Source organism: Spea bombifrons, chromosome 3 (genome assembly GCF_027358695.1).
Source record: "Spea bombifrons isolate aSpeBom1 chromosome 3, aSpeBom1.2.pri, whole genome shotgun sequence".
Lineage (NCBI taxonomy): Eukaryota > Metazoa > Chordata > Amphibia > Anura > Pelobatidae > Spea > Spea bombifrons.
The window spans coordinates 5497153-5515602 of NC_071089.1; the positions used below are offsets into that span (position 1 = coordinate 5497153).

Here is an 18450-nt window from a genome sequence, read left to right on the forward strand (position 1 = left end):
CGCCCCGCCCACAGCCACACAGATGTGTCATGGCAGCCGTCTGAGGAAGCACGTGGGTGGGGGGATCGCTCAGCGGAATTTATTCGCCTTACGGTGAATTGGAAAGCAGTTAAACGTTCCATGCCGCTGAATTCTTTATGGGTTATACAGGCCGACCCAGTGACCCTCTGCTGTCAACCCTGCATTCATTATTCTTACATCAGAATACTTCCCTAATGTTGGCTCCAACATTCCCATACTTTTTCTCCCCTGATTTTTTTCAAATGAGGAAAAAATGTTAGAACAAAGGGCCGTAATCTAAAATTAGAGGGCAAGGGGCTTAGATGGAAGGGGATGTGGTTTTTCTTTACTGAGATAAAGGTAGATAAGTGTGAGGGACTCCCAGCAGAAGCGGTAGAGGTTAATACAGTGAGGGTATTAAACATGCATGGGATAGACATACGGCTCCTGAATCTAAGACGACGAAACCAACGACTGATTAAGGTTTGAGTCTTTACAGCAGGAGAAACGGGCGACTAGACGGGGGCCGATCTGCCGGCAGATTCAATGCTTGTGCATATTACGTGGCTGTTTCAGCGATAGTTGTAGACAGACGTCATTAAATTAATGCATCAGGGAGGGCACCTTAAGAGCCACCTTAAGAACTCCCTTCCTCGATAATAATACTATCATCTTTAAAAAGATACAAGTCCACTGTAATAAATACATGTAAATAGGTCTCTTAAGCTATTTCTAAAGCCTGACTCCTAACAGCCTCAGCCTACCTGTGAAATGCACAATGCCTATCACGCTATCGGTATGGTGATCCGTAATGTCTGGGACTGAGAAATGTCTTGTATGCACCGGTCTCGTACACCGTTAATTCATCCTTTATCTCTTTCATTCACACAATTCTTTTGACCAATACCTGCAATGCTGTTTCCATGTGTTTATTTGATCTATACCCTAAGTGCTGAGTTTTCATGTGATTTCCAGTTGATCTTTACCTGCAATGCTGAGTTTGTGTGTTCTGTTGATCTATACCTGCAACGCTATGTTTCCACACATTATTGTAACCCTGCAAATACAGCTTTTGTATGTCTGATTCGGTATGGCAAATATTTTTTTTGGTGCAGGAAAAAGGGAGTGATTACATGCTAGGGAGCGTGGAGCAGGACCCAATTTTTCAATAGAAAATGAATTGGCATCAGGATGAAATTTTTATATATATTCGCAGCATGATATAATATTCATGTATTTGTGTGTATATATATATATATATATATATATATATATAGGCAGCAGGGTCTAATCTATATATATATATATATATATATATATATATATATCTATACACACACACCTGTGTGTAATCTCATGCGCTTCATAGTGTGTCACTAAATGGCAGAAATAAAATGTGGTCACCCTAAATACACCCCAGTGCTGTATACAGTAATATAACCCTCAAAGCTCTATATAGTAATAACCCCCAGCGCTGTATACAGTAATATAACCCCCAGCGCTGTATACAGTAATATAACCCCCAGCACTGTATACAGTAATAACCTCCAGCACTGTATACAGTAATATAACCCCCAGTGCTGTATACAGTAATATAACCCCCAGCACTGTTTACAGTAATATAACCCCCCAGTGCTGTATACAGTAATATAACCCCCAGCGCTGTATACAGTAATATAACCCTCAGAGCTGTATATAGTAATAACCCCCATCACTGTATACCGTAATATCCCCCAAACCTGTATACAGTAATATAACCCCAGTGCTGTATACAGTAATATACCCCAGCACTGTATACAGTAATATACCCCCAGCACTGTATACAGTAATATAACCCCCCAGCGCTGTATACAGTAATATAACCCCCCAAGCGCTGTATACAGTAATATAACCCCGCTGTATGATGATGATGGGTACCAGGGCCCCATTGTTTTCTGCCAATGCTGAGTTGATGTCACTGCTGGACATCTTCTGATTGCGAAGTGATGTAAGCATGATGTTTCTCTCCTCGGCCAACCACGGTGTCTGCAGTCCTCAACATTGCCCGTCGCTTTGCTCTTGAAAAGAGTTTGGACGGAACATCTGGAAACCCCTGTCTGCCTTGAAACTTCTGCCTTGGAGAGACCTCGCTGAAGCAGTATAACTACCTTGTGTGTTGTTGCTGTGCTCAGTCTTGCCATGTTGTGTGACTTGTTACTGAGTTTAGCTGTTAACCTACATATTAAATTGTTGATCATTAGCACCTGTTTAGTATAATTGTTTAATTAGACACCGAACTATATGCCTACAAAATCTCAGACTGTGTGCAAATGTACCTAGAAGAGTTGATGCTGTTTTGAAGGATAGTCACACTAAATATTTATTTGATGGAGATTTTTTTTTCTGTTCGCTCTGTTCTAAATACTCCATAATCCTGGCACGGCTGCATTCTGAAGGTTCTCCACTAGATGTCACCAGAGGTTTTGCAGATCAAAGCTTTGTAAAAAAAAAAAAAACGAATACATAAAAAAAAAAGATACATAAAAAAGTAAAGAAATTAATCCATAAAAGGACATTTTTAAATCCCTTTCCAACCCCATTCAAATCTTACCTAATTAAAAATGGAAAATATACAAAAATACCCATCTTAAAAACAAATAATTCCATGGGGGCAATTTGATTTTTAGAGCTGCTAAAATAACTATTGCTGTAGCAGTTTTTTTTTTTTTTTCTGAAGTTACCACAAACGTTGAAAGAGATTGGTGGCAACATGGTGTTGTCTGGCTGGTTTGACACGTAACTCTACGCCATCCCCTGGCGGTATTGTGTTACTACAGCATGGGGTTCCTGCATTCGCTATCTAGATTTATTACTGCCCTCATTTATTGATATCAGTATGTGTGTGTATATATATATCATATAGCGCTCCCAATATACGCAGTGCTTTTCACAAAAGATAGAGTATAACAAACCTGTATTAACAGAAAGACTATATATATATATATATATATATATATAAATCATTTAGTGAATAGAGGGTATTTTTATATGTTTTATCACCTAATTTTTATATATTATATCGGGGTTAATAGTTATAGTTGAGGTTACATACAAGAGGTATATTGCTTGTATATACTTTGAGTTATTAAATCAATTCTATTTTTCAATACTGAAATATACCATAACAGGCTGCCTGCTCCAAGGAATGATCCCTGGCTCCCAATGACGAGACCAACGACTGATTAAGGTTTGAGTCGGAAATAGAGCGACTAGATGGGTCTGATCCGCCATTAAATTCTGTTTATAACTCCAATAAAACGTAATACAACAAAATATAATAAATAAAAAAAATGGGGACTGTTCATTTAACATGCAGACCTATTGACTTCACTAAGCATTAGGAAGGCTTCTAGACTGTAAGCTCTTTAAGCAGGGCCTTCCAAATTCCAAAATTGTGATGCGCTACTCATCCAATCATGTCTTTATGGACCTTGCTTTGTGCACCATTATATGGACAAAAATATTGGGACGCACCTCTATTATTTAAATCAGAGTTCCGGCCGCTTACTTCCAGTGGAGGAAAATCTTAATGCTTCCGCATTCGTCTTGGACAATGCTCGGCTTCCAACTTTGTGGGAACAGTTTGGGGAAGACCCTTTTCTATTCCAGCGTGACTGCACCCCAGCGCACAAAGCAAGGGCCATTAAGACATCGCAGGATGAGTTTGGGGTGAAAGAACTTGACCGGCTGGACAGAGCCCCGACCTCAACCCCATCGAACTCCTTTGAACTCCTTTGATGCCAGGGCTGGCTTTGGGGTGTGATCTATGCCTGTAATTTAGGGATTTTTTACCTTTAATGGTGAGTTTTTATGCAAATTCCATATCTGCTATGCTATGTTTCCATACATTATTTATGTATACCTGCAAATACAGGGTTTGTAATTATGTCTTATTCAGTTGATCAATACCTGCAATGATGTTTCCATGTATTTGATCTATACCCTCAGTGCTGAGTTTACATGCGCGTTCCAGTTCATCTATACCTGTTACGTTTCCATACATTACTATTGTATACCTGCAAATACAGGATTTGTATGTCTGATTCTGTTTATTTGATCTATACCTTCCATGCAGAGTTCATTGCGGTTTGTGTGTTTTTGGTTATTAGTGTGGCAGAGTGAGAGTGTGTGTGTGTGTGTGTGTGTGGTTGGCAGGGCCTGTCCTGGGGTGGGTGGGTGGGTGGATGTGTGTTTTTAGGTGTCAGGTTGGCAGAGCCTGTCCTTGCGCGTGTGTATGGTATACTGCGCATGGTGTGTGTTTGTGTGTGTGTTAGAGCCTGTCCTACTGTGTGTCTGGATGTCGTGTGTGGCAGAGCCTGTCCTGTTGCATGTGTGTGCGTGTGTTGGTGTGGCAGAGCCTGTCCTGTGGTGGGTGGGTGGGTGTGTGTTTTTAGGTGTCAGGTTGGCAGAGCCTGTCCTTGCGCGTGTGTGTGTTTTTGGGCGTCAGTGTGGCAGAGCCTGTCCCGGTGTGTGGGGGGTGGGGTGGGTGTGTGTGTGTGTGTGTGTGTGTGTGTGTGTGTTTTTGGCCGTCAGTGTGGCAGAGCCTGTCCTGGGAGGGGGGGGGGGGGTGTGTCTAGGTGTTGGTGTGGCAGAGCCTCTCCTGGTGTGTGTCTGTCTAGGTGTCGGTATGGTATACTGCGCATGGTGTGTGTTTGTGTGTGTTAGAGCCTGTCCTACTGTGTGTCTGGATGTCGTGTGTGGCAGAGCCTGTCCTGTTGCATGTGTGTGCGTGTGTTGGTGTGGCAGAGCCTGTCCTGTGGTGGGTGGGTGGGTGGGTGTTTTTAGGTGTCAGGTTGGCAGAGCCTGTCCTTGCGCGTGTGTGTGTTTTTGGGCGTCAGTGTGGCAGAGCCTGTCCCGGTGTGTGGGGGGTGGGGTGGGTGTGGGTGTGGGTGTGGGTGTGTGTGTGTGTGTGTGTGTGTGTGTGTGTGTGTTTTTGGCCGTCAGTGTGGCAGAGCCTGTCCTGGGAGGGGGGGGTGTGTGTCTAGGTGTTGGTGTGGCAGAGCCTCTCCTGGTGTGTGTCTGTCTAGGTGTCGGTATGGTATACTGCGCATGGTGTGTGTTTGTGTGTTAGAGCCTGTCCTACTGTGTGTCTGGATGTCGTGTGTGGCAGAGCCTGTCCTGTTGCATGTGTGTGCGTGTGTTGGTGTGGCAGAGCCTGTCCTGGGGGGGGGGGGGGGTTCGGCCATCGGTTTCCTGGCACTTAACTTACAGTAGGAACTATTTCATTTTTACTTATCCAGAGATAAAACGCCCTCCTGAATTTGTAGTGACTTCAGGGGACAAAACTTTGAAGCCCCTGAAATCATTTAGTGGAAAAGCTAAGGTATTGTGTTAATATTTATTTCAAGGATTAGTCGCACTGAATTGTGGCTTCAGGCTTCTCATGTTGAATGACCAAGTATTATGTTAGTCCAATAACAAAAGTATCATTCCATAGCACATTACTTTTGGCAATAAATAGATGTGTTTTTTTTTTTCAGTGGTATGATTTAATGGTGGAAATTATTAATGCCCCCCCAGTTTGACTTTGGTATCTTATGTGCCCCCACTATATATTGTTTCTAGAGTCGCCGCTGTTCCTCCCCATTATGTTACTGTTTAAAACAAAACAGCCAATGTCATACTGGCCAGTGTATCAGGAGTCGACAATTCTCTGAACTCAGAGCATTTTTTTTTGACACAAATATGAATTGTGCCCCCTCCCCCGACATTATCCGTTATCTCACTTAATGAAGATAGACACCCACAAATACATTTATATACATTCTTCATTTTTATAAGTATTACATATACTCTGACATTGCTGGCGTTTTTATTCAATTTTGAAAAAAAAAGATTCTTAAAATTAGAAAAATAACGATCGCATTACCCTAGAGAAAATTGACCAATTTTTTTTTACATCCCCTCCCCCACCCCTTTTTTCCCCCTCCGCGAGAACTCTTAGCAGTCCAAAGTTTTCAGCAGACGAATGATGGCAACAGAAATATTGCAATTTTATTTAATTTGCTCAAAAAAACAAAAAACTTAGAATGTACTAAATCTTAAAACAGAAAAAAAAACAACAATGGTTAAAAAAATACAGAGATGGGTTGTGGGGGGAGGGGAGGGAAAAAAAAAAAGTGGCAAATCAAGAAGTTAACATTCATTAGTGTTTCTGAATTTCGCTTTAAATGTCACACATGGGGGGAGGGGGAAAAATGGCGACGACGAGGACAGCGTGAAATCGTGATTAAAATGAGTAGAGATTTCAGCACCAGCACTCAGATTTGTACATTCAGTTTGGTTGTGATTGATTTCGGAACCGCGCGGGTAATAAACTCATCACAACGCAAGGTCACAGTGTTGGAAAAGCAGAACGCTGCCTCGGGAAATACCCCCCCAAAAGCCTTTGGCGCCCAAGAAAAAAAAATAACGGATCGCGAAGCCCCCACCCCCGAATAAAACTGTACACAAAAAGGGGAAAAAAGTGAAAGCTAAGATACAATTGTGTGGGGTTTTTTTTGTTTGTTTGTTTTGTTTTTTATAGACCTTCGGGATTTGAAACACTGAAATCTCTAATGAAAGCGTTTATGGATCCAGCGGGTCTGGAGATATCAAACCCCCCAAAAAAAGATAAAGCGATGGTGAGCGGGGGAGGGGAGACAAAAAAAAGTAAATGGGAACACACGGTGAAGACGTTGGAATACTATAGAACTGAAGTCATGTTAAATTTCAGACCAAGGCACAAAACGTATAGTGCATAAACCAATTCCGCTCGAGACCCGGAACGCCCAGTGTCTGTATTACTTTGGACTGTTTGCGGTCGTAACATTTAGCCTCGAACTTGTTCTAGAAACACAAAGAACTCTTTATACATGGCCGGAACGCTCGAACGATGGAAGCGTCTGCAGAAAAAGGTGGACGTTTACTGTAGAGGAGGATTTCTCTTTTTTCCCACCGTTTGAGTAAAAGCGGGTCGGTGCGCGGAGCCGACGGCGATGCCCTCACGTCTTCTGACCATGCACGACAGTTTATTTGGGAAAAGACAGAGTCCGCGCCTGTGTTGGAGACCGAAGTCCTTGTTCGGAATCTCCTTTAGACGTCATTTGCTTTGGTGACCAGCACTTTAGTGGGTTTGATTTCAATACGGTTCTTTCTGCCGATGGGGGGAGAAAAAAGAAAAAGGAAAAAAACGTAGAGGAGCCATGTTCTCTTCCGGCAGACTCCGCAGTGAGTATGGCACTGTTCCGCCGGCAGCAACATTCCATGAGGATTCGCTTTAAACCATCGTGGACGCCTCCCCGAAGACCGGCGAGGTTCAAAGAGCAGCCTCCCGACGCGCCGAGCTGTGTCGTCGCGTACTACAGGCCCAACGGGGCGATCGTGTCCGCAGCCTTCGTGCAGGACGCATCCATCAGGCAAGTCACGCCGTGACCTTATCACAGAACCCGGATGGATCAAAAACCGGAAGCAAGAGGACACGGCCAGACGTTTATCGCGGCGTTTAGCGGATATTGCCTCCCCGTAGCTACACGCGTCTACCTATAGTAAATAGGACCGGAGAGAAATGAAATGAGGGGTATATGGAGGGTATTTAGTATGAATGGCGGCACGCTCTGGATCATCGGGGGAGGGGGGGGGGCAGATTCTTGGGTCGTGGTACCGATTACGTAAAATAAGAATTCCCGTGCAGAAAAGCGCTAGATCTTGGCGTACCGAAGGAGATCAGAGTCAATGCTTTAGCTTGCATTAGGAAAGTATTTGGCTAGGCACCTATTTATCATCTTTGCCTTTTCTCCCCTCTTTAAATTTAATCTATAAAGTTAAACAGAGGCATTCCGTCAATTTATATAACAAAAAAAAAATAAAATGTGCAAAACCATCTATAGGCGATTCTCCCGAAACCGTGCCCGCGATCCCTCGCTTCGGGACGAGCGCGCGGCCGGCGTATACAGAATGGCGATACCGTTATTGGTGGAAATATCAAATATTATAGGAAGACAGACCCGAGTTACGCCTGCAGTCCACGACCGTACGACCCGCTAGGACCGGTCTCTTAAAAAAAACATTCGCGCTCCTATATGTGCAATCTCATCGCGACGTGGTTCGCGTTCGCACTGCAAGCTCCGTAGACCGGTGAAGAAGTGACTTCTGCGCAATCGTTACAGTAACATTAAGACCTTTTCTGCTCTCAAAGTGCAGAAAAAAAAAGCAGAAAAACCAGGAGATTTTCATATACATCCAGAGAGAAATCTGTAAAGTCCGATATATATATTGAGAGAGAGATATATATATATACGCTGTTCCCCGTTTGCTTAGAAAATGACGTTGTTTCCGATGTGGGTGAAGCGATCGTGTCCTGGCTGTCCGGAGGCTGCTCTATGAACTGTTGGATTTTCCAAGTTCGTGTCTGATGGCTGGAAAGAGAAAGAAAAGGGGGGGGGGGGGGAGTTAGAAATAATTTATAAAGTTAGAACGTTGAGCCCTAAACGGAGTGTAGTCCACAGTAATCGAGTAGCACCGAAGGAGCTCGGCTATTCCATATCGCTCCTAGAATGGAAGTTGCCGGCTGCGGTGTTTAGGCGACATTCCCTACTCCGAGCCGATTCTTTATGGCGTGTTAACGGAGTTCTCCGTGGACTTTAATCAGAGGAGGCCTCTGGGTGATTAAGACTAAGGAATGCATTACTTACCATAAGGCAGCATGATAAAGGCTCAGTGTGTTTGACCCGATTGGGTTGAGGAAAGTATTGGAACGTATATCTAATCTATATATCTAAGCCAACACTATTATGTTGAGAAAAAAATGTTTAGATATCGTCATTATCCCTTTATAAAGCCCCATTAAAGGGAGTTTGTTAATTAAATAAACTTTCAAAAACTAAGGGATTTATTCACTAAACTAGTAGCTGGTAGGAGAGCCGCGTTCATTATGCATTATGAAGGGACAACCTCTGTAAGCTTCTCCTGCATTTCTACCAGAGAAGCTCATTGGGGTTGGTCCTTCATAATGCAGAGTGAAACTGCAACTCTCCTGCAAACTCCCACCAAAGAGACCTCTAAGATACAGCCCAGAACGCCCCCAAAAAAACAGAAGGACCATAAACGCAAGCTCTTTGGGTCAGTCTTCAACGACTTAAGTCTGCAGCGCTTGTAGTCCATCTTTCAGACAAGGATGGTGTCCCTGTCCTTCAGACAAGTCCCTGCGTACTTTCTCACACCTTAACATCATCCTTAAGAGACGTCCCAAGAAAACGTAATATCGGATTAAAAGAATAACTGGGCGGAAGGGAACCGGGATAATCCCGCTGGGCCAAAACGCCTTCAAACCAGGAGAAGTTGGCGATTAAACACGGCTGCCAAACCCGGTCACTGTACAGAATCCACAGCAGCGCAGCGTATACTCACCATCGATGAGTTCCTCCTTAAGTTTTGATAATTCTTTCCTCATTTCTTCTAAAATGTCCTGAAGGGGCAAAGGGGAGATCATAAGCCAGGGTTCCACAGATGCCAGGTAGTCCGGGCCATTTTTACATTGACCTCTCTGGGTCTCTGACTTGCGGCTTTTGTCGTCTGCGTTCATATATATTTTTATTATTATTATTATTTTTTTATTTTTTTATTTTTTACCATTTCTGGGTAACGTGGAGACTCAACTGAAGGGCTGAGATGGCCCGGTGCAAAAAAGCCAAATGACACCAAAAAGGCCACAGTACACATTTGCCTCTTCTGCTGGGGCCGGAGAGAACTCCTGAGCCTTGACCCTTTATAGCAGGAATAACGGGCAGACCCGACGTATTTTATACCTTTCTATAAAGGCATTACATGCACTGGTATTGTTACAAAGGATAGGCAGACATTGGGGTAGGTGGGGGGCATTCTCATTTGAAATGTGCGCTTCATGGGGGGGGGGCACCAACAGTACCTGCTTCAGTCTGTCATAGTCCAACGCCTCGGACTGCACTCCGTTGGCACTGGGCTGCCCAGACGGTGTAGACTTTGGTCTGCAGTGAAAAACACGAGAATAACTTCCACGTTTCACTAATCACCCCGACTTGGAGAGTCCATACCGAACCCCGAAATATTACACGGCAGCTTAATACCAACAAGAGCCGATATGATTTGGGTTATTGGGGAAGAAAACCAACTTGTAACGACGACAGAGTCCGACGAACCAAATACACTCACAGGGAACAGGTTATAAAGATAAATGATTATAAAATAACTTCTGTATAGTCTGATACGGATACTTTCCCAGATCCATGATGACTTATCGCTTACACTATTATTCTACATGCGTGTCTGATGATCAGAGCTGGTTTTAATGAGTGAGTGTGAGTGCCACAGCTCCTCGTCTGTACGTGACATTCTTGAGTTGAGTGCTAAGTCTACTTAGATTGTATCTCTCGCTAGAATGTATCTCACAAAATGTTTAACGTAGAGATCTTCAACATTTGAAATGGACAGAAAACAAATATACATAAGAAGTATCCGCGCGATGATTCACCTGGAGATAACGGGGGACTTGCTGCCGTTTAACGTATTAGTCCTTTCCCAGGGCTTCCTAGTGGGCTCTGCAAGTAAAAATAAACACACAAATAAATAAACACACGTCAATGCAGAACGTCACCCGGAAAAGTATTTTCTTATTCCCATCAGACGTTCCCAGAGCACTCACCAGGTGTGCCGGCCGAGGGGACTCTCGCAGGTACGATCTCAGGCTCCTCCTGCAAGGGAAAAAAGCGTATGATGTAAAACACATGAAACGGAGAAAAACAGAACGAATCTGCAGACCTGGGGGCTGCTAGTGAAGTCTGTTCATCCATAGACTTTTAGTAGTCAGAGTGTCTGGCTGGGTGATTAAGACTGGGGCGTTCTATTGTTCCCCACAGGCAGTATGATAAGAAATCGGGTGTTTAGCAGATCGGGGGTCAAATAACAGAGCGAGAACCTCATACAAATGGTTAAAATGCAGCGGCCTGAAAACATTGCGCCGCCCCAAACCCCCCCCCCCAAAGCAGCGTCACATTTATATATGGCTTAAATAAGCAAGATTAATGACATCACCAGCGTTTCGTCAGTGGAGATGGGGTCTCCAACGTATGAAACGGTTTGAGGCAACTTGGACATGCGGCCCATGGGCTCAGCGCAACGTATTCATGTAGCGCGGTTCCATTTAACTTACCGGCTTCTCCTCTTTCGGCTCGGACTCCACCGTTGGTCCTTTTTCGGCAATCCGCCTCCTGTTGGAAACGAGAGCGGTGGTTAAATCGGGTCTTACGCCCCGCGGCGCTTCTGCTCAGGGGGTCGCACCGGACAGTACCTTCGGGCCAGCAGGGCGCTCATTTCTTCCATGAGTCCTCCGCCTCCCATGGGGAGAGGTCCATTTCCGCGACTAGGTTCGGTTTTGGCAGCCGACAAGCCGGCGACCGCGATCCCTGGACCAGAGGAATCCTCGTTCTAAAGAGAAAGAGAACAGAATTATTAAATTCCAAACAAACGCTTTATTTAGGGTATAGTATAAATAATAATTATAAACCATTGCGCTTGGTGTAAACGCTGGTCTCCTAAAACAGGAAGATAACATACGGAGGTAAGAAGAGCTCCTTACCCTGGACACCTTTCTCAGTCTGGCTCCGGCAAGCGCAGCAGCCAAGCCCGCCAACGGACGGTTTTCTTCTGAGCCAATGGAAGCCGCCCCCGACGGAAGAGGAGGAGCTGGAGGCGGCGGCGGAGCCGGGGGAAGAGCCTGGCTGGTTTGGGGTGGAGGTCCAGGAGGAGGCGGTGGCCCCGGCGGCGGTGGTGGCCCCGGCGGCGGTGGGACATGAGCTGAAGGAGGAAGTGGAGGGGGTATTGGGGGAGGTGGGGGTCCAGCTGCTGCCGGTAAACTCTGGCCCGGTGGCAAAGGGGGAGGCGGAGGAGGTGCAGGAGGTCCGGGGATGACACCTACGTAGAAGAAACGGGGGGGCAATTAAACTTGCAAACAAAACAGTATAGAAGGACAATCTTACAGATAATGGAACAAACGGACGCGCGGTCACTGGCCTCTAACGCGGGACTGGAGTTAAAATGTTAAGATCTACATTAAAAAGTTAACAGTCAATAAAACTTTTCACAACCCGTTTTAAAAATAATAATAACCCCCTCTACATGCAAAGGGAGATCAAATAATACGAGGGGGCAGTTATAGAAATCAGAGAGCAAAAGGGTATCATTGTTAAGATTACGGAAGGTTAAGCTGTGTCTTGGGGGGGGGGGGTCGGTGGTAAAATATGATGTTTATGAGCATTTTAAAACATGCGCCATTTATATTTAAACGTAAACATTTCTAATTATGACCCAAAAGCTGACGATCTAACAGCGCTGCTCTTAAAATGGAATGCACCGGGCAAAACGGTAATAAAACTTGCTTTTCCATTTCAAATAGAAGAAAAAAAAAAACGTATAGTTGGGGGTCATAAAAAAAAAAAAATCAAAGTATATATATGAGGCAGAAAGGGATTTCCGGAGTGGGGGAGGGGGATGCAGGATTCGGTTATGTGACTCGTGTGAACGAAGCCATTATGTAAGGAAAATGAGAATTTATTACCACGTTTTTGCTTCATCGGGGCTGCCAACAAGATCTCGGGTTTAAGAAATCGAAGCTTGAGGTCCCAATACCCCACTTTATGCAGCCCACCCAAGGAACCTGCGCACAGCCCTGATTCACATAGTAGTACGGAGTATGGAGAAGGCTCAATGCTCACTCTGGGTTTTTTTGTAGACCAACCTTCATTACACACAAGCTCGATGAACACAAGTGCAGGTTAGTGGAGTAAGTGGAGTAAGTCGCGGTGACAGAAAGCCTTACCCGGGTGGGTCGGAGGGTCAGTCAGCTGAGAGGTGGTGATCAAGTCTGGCTGAGAAGCACGGGGGTCTCCCAGCACAGAGTTTAAAGAGTTCTCAACAGATGCGGGGGAAGCTGCAGAGGGAGAAGGGAGAACACCAGGCTGGGATGAGGGTGCCGAGACAACAGAGGTGCCGGGAGAAGGGCTGACGGCTGGAGGTGAAGACAAAGAGAATGGTGGGAATGATGGGAGTGGAGGTGGAGCGGGTGGCGCAGGATGAGGGAGCGAAGTGGGAGACGTGTCGTAAGAAGAGCCATCGGCGTGCCCGTTTGGAGCGGCGGCTATGAGGGCCAGCTGAGCCAAATGGCCCGACGTGGAGACCAGATGGACCGCCCTGGGACCGGTGGCTTTCCCGGGAGGGCTGCTGATCATGACTGGAGGAGAGGGAGGGAGCGGCGCGAAGTTAGAAGCAGACCAGGAGATGGGCTTTGCGGGAGGCGGCGGCGGCGGCAGGGGAGCGGGATTCACCGGAGAAGGAGGTCGGGAGATTTTATTGAGGGGTCGAGGAACGGTGGCATAATGGGGAAGAACAGGATGGAAAGCCGAGCCTAAAGAAGTAGCAAAGCGCGACGCGGAGTGCCGCAGGGGAGGCGTCGGCGGCGTGGAGTTAATGGATGAGGAGTTCACGACTACAAAGTCAGCCATGGAGTCTGTACAGAGAGAGGCTGCCGGGACAGAAATGGCTTTAGCGTAACATATGGGAGATGGCGAATGGCAGCCGGAGAAGTCATGGTGGGGGGGGTTATATAATGAATTGTCGAAAGAGGACTCTGGAGAGGACAGCGGCCACAGACAGGACGGAAAACAAAACAGAAGGGGGAGAGAGAGAGAAAAAAGGAGCGAATGAAGCAACCAAACCAGCATTCAAATAAAAATAAAAAGTACAAACGAAAACGGTTAGTATCGGGAGATTAGGCAAAAGAGGACGTTACTGCATGAAATTAATCTCAACAATCAAAAAGTAATGTTACAAAGAATAAGAAAATAATTGTGAGTAAAGGCTGCCCCGCGGGCACCAACGGGAGTTTCAAAATATTAATGTATTAAACGATGGAGCCGGTGCCAGGGACCTCATCGCCAACACTAAACGAAGAGATTCAAACACAACCTACAAAGGAAAATCGCAGACATCCCAAGCAACTGGATACATAAAACAAATAAAATATATATATATGAATTTATTATTTTTATTTCGTTCACATATTTTCTCTGAACTCCTCAGAAAGTCTCCACTAAATTCTCACAATTAAGTAGCCCTTTGCGGTCACTTCTTGGTCACCGCTCGTTATGGAAGGTAATTCTGGCCCGTAGTTAAACGGATAAACGCTTGGAAGGGGACATCATTGATTTACCATCAAGCAGGGGCAAGAAACGGCAGATCGCGGAGAGGGCAGCTGCTGCAGTCGCTGGTCTCGTCTTAGATTCAGGAGCCATATGTCTATCGCATGCATGTTTAAATCCCCTCACTGTATTACCCTCTACCACTTCTGCTGGGAGGCTGTTCTACTTATCTACCACCCGCTCAGTAAAGAAATAAATTTAAAAAATTCAGCCAATCGTGTGTTGCTGCAGGAGGGCTTTTCTTACCGGCGTTGGACAGTCTCTGCTCCTCTTCCCATTCCAGCTGCTCCTTTTCCAGCTCTTCCTGCAGCTCTCTCTCTTTCCTCTCCTGCTCCAGTCTCTCCTGTTCTTGCAGCTCACGCTCTAACTGCTCTTTGCGCTCCCTCTCTTGCCGCTCTCTCTCGCGCTCCAGCTGTTCTTGCTCCAAACGTTCTCTCTCCAGTCTCTCTCGCTCCAATTGTTCCCGCTCCAGTCTCTCCCGCTCCAGACGCTCCCTTTCGATTCTCTCCCGCTCCAGCCTCTCCCTTTCGATTCTCTCCCGCTCCAGGCGCTCCCTTTCGATTCTCTCCCGCTCCAGGCGCTCGCGCTCCATCCGTTCCCGCTCCAGGCGCTCGCGCTCCAGCTCCTTCTGTCGCTGCTGTTCCTGCAGCTGCCTGAAAAGTAACGGGGAGATCGGTTATAAGAATAAAAGGAGCCATGGAAACCATCGAAGGCCTCGGATCAAATGCCATTAATATGAATATTTTAATGGAAACTAATCGTCCTCTGTCGTCGTCAAACGAAACCCCAGCACAAAAAAAAATGTTCCTCTGCGCACGAGAGGGGCAGGTATTTGAGCAGCTATACAACACTGCTCAAAAGTTTGGGGTTGCTGGAAAACAAGGACATTTCCGGCTGTAACATAATTACAAAAGGGTTTCTAACCATCAATTAGCCTTTTAAACAAACTTAGATCAGGGAACACAACGTGCCATCGGAACACAGGAGTGATGGGAGTGATAAAGGGCCATCGGAACACAGAAGTGATGGGAGTGATAAAGGGCCATTGGAACACAGGAGTGATGGGAGTGATAAAGGGCCATCGGAACACAGGAGTGATGGGAGTGATAAAGGGCCATCGGAACACAGAAGTGATGGGAGTGATAAAGGGCCATTGGAACACAGAAGTGATGGGAGTGATAAATGGCCATTGGAACACAGAAGTGATGGGAGTGATAAAGGGCCATTGGGACACAGAAGTGATGGGAGTGATAAAGGGCCATCGGAACACAGGAGTGATGGGAGTGATAAAGGGCCATCGGAACCCAGGAGTGATGGGAGTGATAAAGGGCCGTTGGAACACAGGAGTGATGGGAGTGATAAAGGGCCATTGGAACACAGGAGTGATGGGAGTGATAAAGGGCCATTGGAACACAGGAGTGATGGGAGTGATAAAGGGCCATTGGAACACAGGAGTGATGGGAGTGATAAAGGGCCATTGGAACACAGGAGTGATGGGAGTGATAAAGGCCTCTGTACGCCTATGAAGAGAATCCATAAAAAAAAAAAATCAGCCGTTTTCAGCTACAATAGTAATTTCCAACATTAACCCTTTTCTTTCAAAAACAAGGACATTTCTAAGTGACCCCAAACTTTTGAAAAGTTGTGTAAATACACACAGAGTTCTATAATGAGACATTAGTAAAAATAAAATACAAGCTGCGTATATACTGTATGTGTTATATATATATTATCTTATAAGATAAATATAGGCACATGGCAAGGATTGTGGAGTCTTATTTTATCTCATTGCCGTCGTGTATTGAGATTTCATCCAGAAACTACCGTGAGGACGGAGTAAATGATCGATGTTCTGATGTATGGAGGCGTCTGGAGCAAGTTTCCAACCGTGGGCCACCCCAACCCTGGCGGCAGCTACCGGCACAACAACAAACCTGCACCAGAGCATGGAGGCCGTCATTAGCCCTGGGTTACGGGCATCAGCGTAAAAAACACATAAAGCCCCCCTTAACCAACCTCCATAAAATAACTTAAAATGAGTCAAATTATATATATTGTTACTTTTTAGGGGAAGTTTGCCCAGAAGTTTAGGGAACTACTTCATCATACATGAAAACTCTGCAGCGGAATCAAAGGAATATCGTGAATAAGAGCAACACATTCATGCACATTCATGCACATTCATGCATGCGCTATATGCTGCCCGGCAGGTAATGCGCTTCTATAAACAGAATATCACACATTGTGCAGCCCAACAGAAACGTGACGGCGAGATCCATTACATTACGTTTAAAATCATCTCTTACACCAGCGCGTTGTTTTTGTCTGTATGTCAGAGTATTTATTTAGGTTAAAAACGTTAGAAAAGCCGGTATTTGTATCAAAATGAGAGAACCAGTGTAACGTCTATTTTTTTTACTTTACTGAGAGGGTGGTAGATAAGTGGAAGAGCCTCTCAGCAGATGTAGTAGAGGGTAATACAGTGAGGGGGTATTAAACATGCATGGGATAGACACTTCATTTTGTATGTTACCCGTATGCTGCCCTGGAACATGAATACACCATTTCTAGGAAAGGATTTTTATACATGAATACACTACTGGGGGCAACAAGCTAAGAGGAAGACCCAGCTTCCCAGTTCTGGGGCAAGTATTAAGTCCTTGAGTAAATCCGCCGCCCCTCCATGGAGGTACTTACAGCAGGAGCCGGTCCACCCGCGGCCCATTTCCCTTTTGAAGTACAATGTAGCAGCCGTGCGGCTTCATCGTCGTCACACGCCGGGAGAGATCTCCCCGTGGGGCCGCCGTCGGCTTTTTATGGGGCCGTAACAGTGACTTCCATGCTATAAATAAACGGTGTGCCCCCCCCCCCAAAAGCCACCAGGCTGTGGTCGGTGAGTCACGATGATGTCATCCCCGACAGCGTATTCCTCCTCTAGGTCGGCATTAGAGGCAACTTCTTTTTGGTGGGTCCCGTAATAAAACAAAACATTTGCTGCGCTTTCAAGTTCGTGCTGGCAGCGAGGAACACGCAACCGCATCAAACAACATACTAACCAAGTGCCCTAGCTTTGGAACGGCCAGTCCCTCTTCAGAATGCCTAATAATCACTTTGTTGGGTATAAAATCATAGAATCTGCCGGCAGATCGGCCCCAATCTGTAAAGACTCAAACCTTAATCTCATTTTAGATTCAGGAGCCGTATGCCTATCCCATGCATGTTTAATACCCTCACTGTATTACCCTCTACCACTTCTGCTGGGAAGCTGTTCCACTTATCTACTACCTTCCATTCCATCCAAGCCTCTGACCCTCTAGTGTTAGGTTCTGGCCTCATGTTGTAACATTTCTCCTCCTCTGAGATAAACTTCTGTTACACAGATATAGATGTCTGATACATAAACCGCTATTAATAGATGCCCCGGGCTGCCCCCTCCCAGCCGCGCATTAACCTCTTCCTCTCTCGCTAGATTTATAAAAATTTTAAGTATAAATTGAGCAGAGTTTTGCTCTCTACATATTCGTGAATTAACCCTTCGAGTCCAGGATCCGGCCGCCGTGACACTTGTGACAGCGGGCGGCTAGAAGTGAAGGGGTTAATGTCCCCCCCCCCCCCAGAATGACATCAGCAGCAAAACACGGATTCCAGCGCCGGCTCCAAACGGATAATCTGTCAGCTTCCAAGCCGAGGGAGCGCGAGGGGGACAAGAGCTTTAAATACCGGTGACGGAGCAGAGCTATAAGTAGGCCCTTGCGGCCCCGGCTCATCAAAACAGCCCCCACGGGCTAGTCCTCCCCAGCTGTTTCTCCTGTGTAAACAGCGGGTGTCATCTGACGGCAGCCACTAAGTCACTCGGAACTCTTTAGGTGCATTGGGATTTGTTTCTCCAACATTAATGACCTTGGCATAACATCTGGGGACGGCCATATCATAATATATTTATATAACGTACACACGCACACACACTCGTACAAACACACACACACTCACTCACTCACTCGTACACACACACACACACTCACTCACTCACTCACTCGTACACACACACACACACACTCCATGAAACCGCTTACTCAGCAACGTTCGCCCAAACCCACCGTATAAAGTCTGTAGGAGTGCCGAGCGAAGCACACGGATTCTTACGTCTGCCAAATAAACGTCTCACTACGTTTTTAATAGGGGGCCTACTTTACCTTATGGGGGT

General features: G+C 45.8%; 1 protein-coding gene across 1 annotated transcript in view; it reads right to left on the minus strand.

Moving 5' to 3' along the window:
- Positions 1-7718: 7718 nt before the first annotated feature.
- ENAH (ENAH actin regulator) overlaps positions 7719-18450 on the minus strand; it is a 34182-nt gene continuing 23450 nt past the window's right edge. The window contains exons 5-14 of the mRNA XM_053459499.1: positions 14493-14899; positions 12869-12979; positions 11630-11964; positions 11342-11478; positions 11204-11261; positions 10697-10745; positions 10526-10592; positions 9944-10022; positions 9427-9484; positions 7719-8435 (exon numbers count right to left, since the gene is read on the minus strand). Of these exons, the coding sequence (XP_053315474.1) occupies positions 8398-8435; positions 9427-9484; positions 9944-10022; positions 10526-10592; positions 10697-10745; positions 11204-11261; positions 11342-11478; positions 11630-11964; positions 12869-12979; positions 14493-14899 (1339 nt within the window). The 3' untranslated portion in view covers positions 7719-8397. The remainder of the gene's footprint in view (positions 8436-9426; positions 9485-9943; positions 10023-10525; positions 10593-10696; positions 10746-11203; positions 11262-11341; positions 11479-11629; positions 11965-12868; positions 12980-14492; positions 14900-18450) is intronic.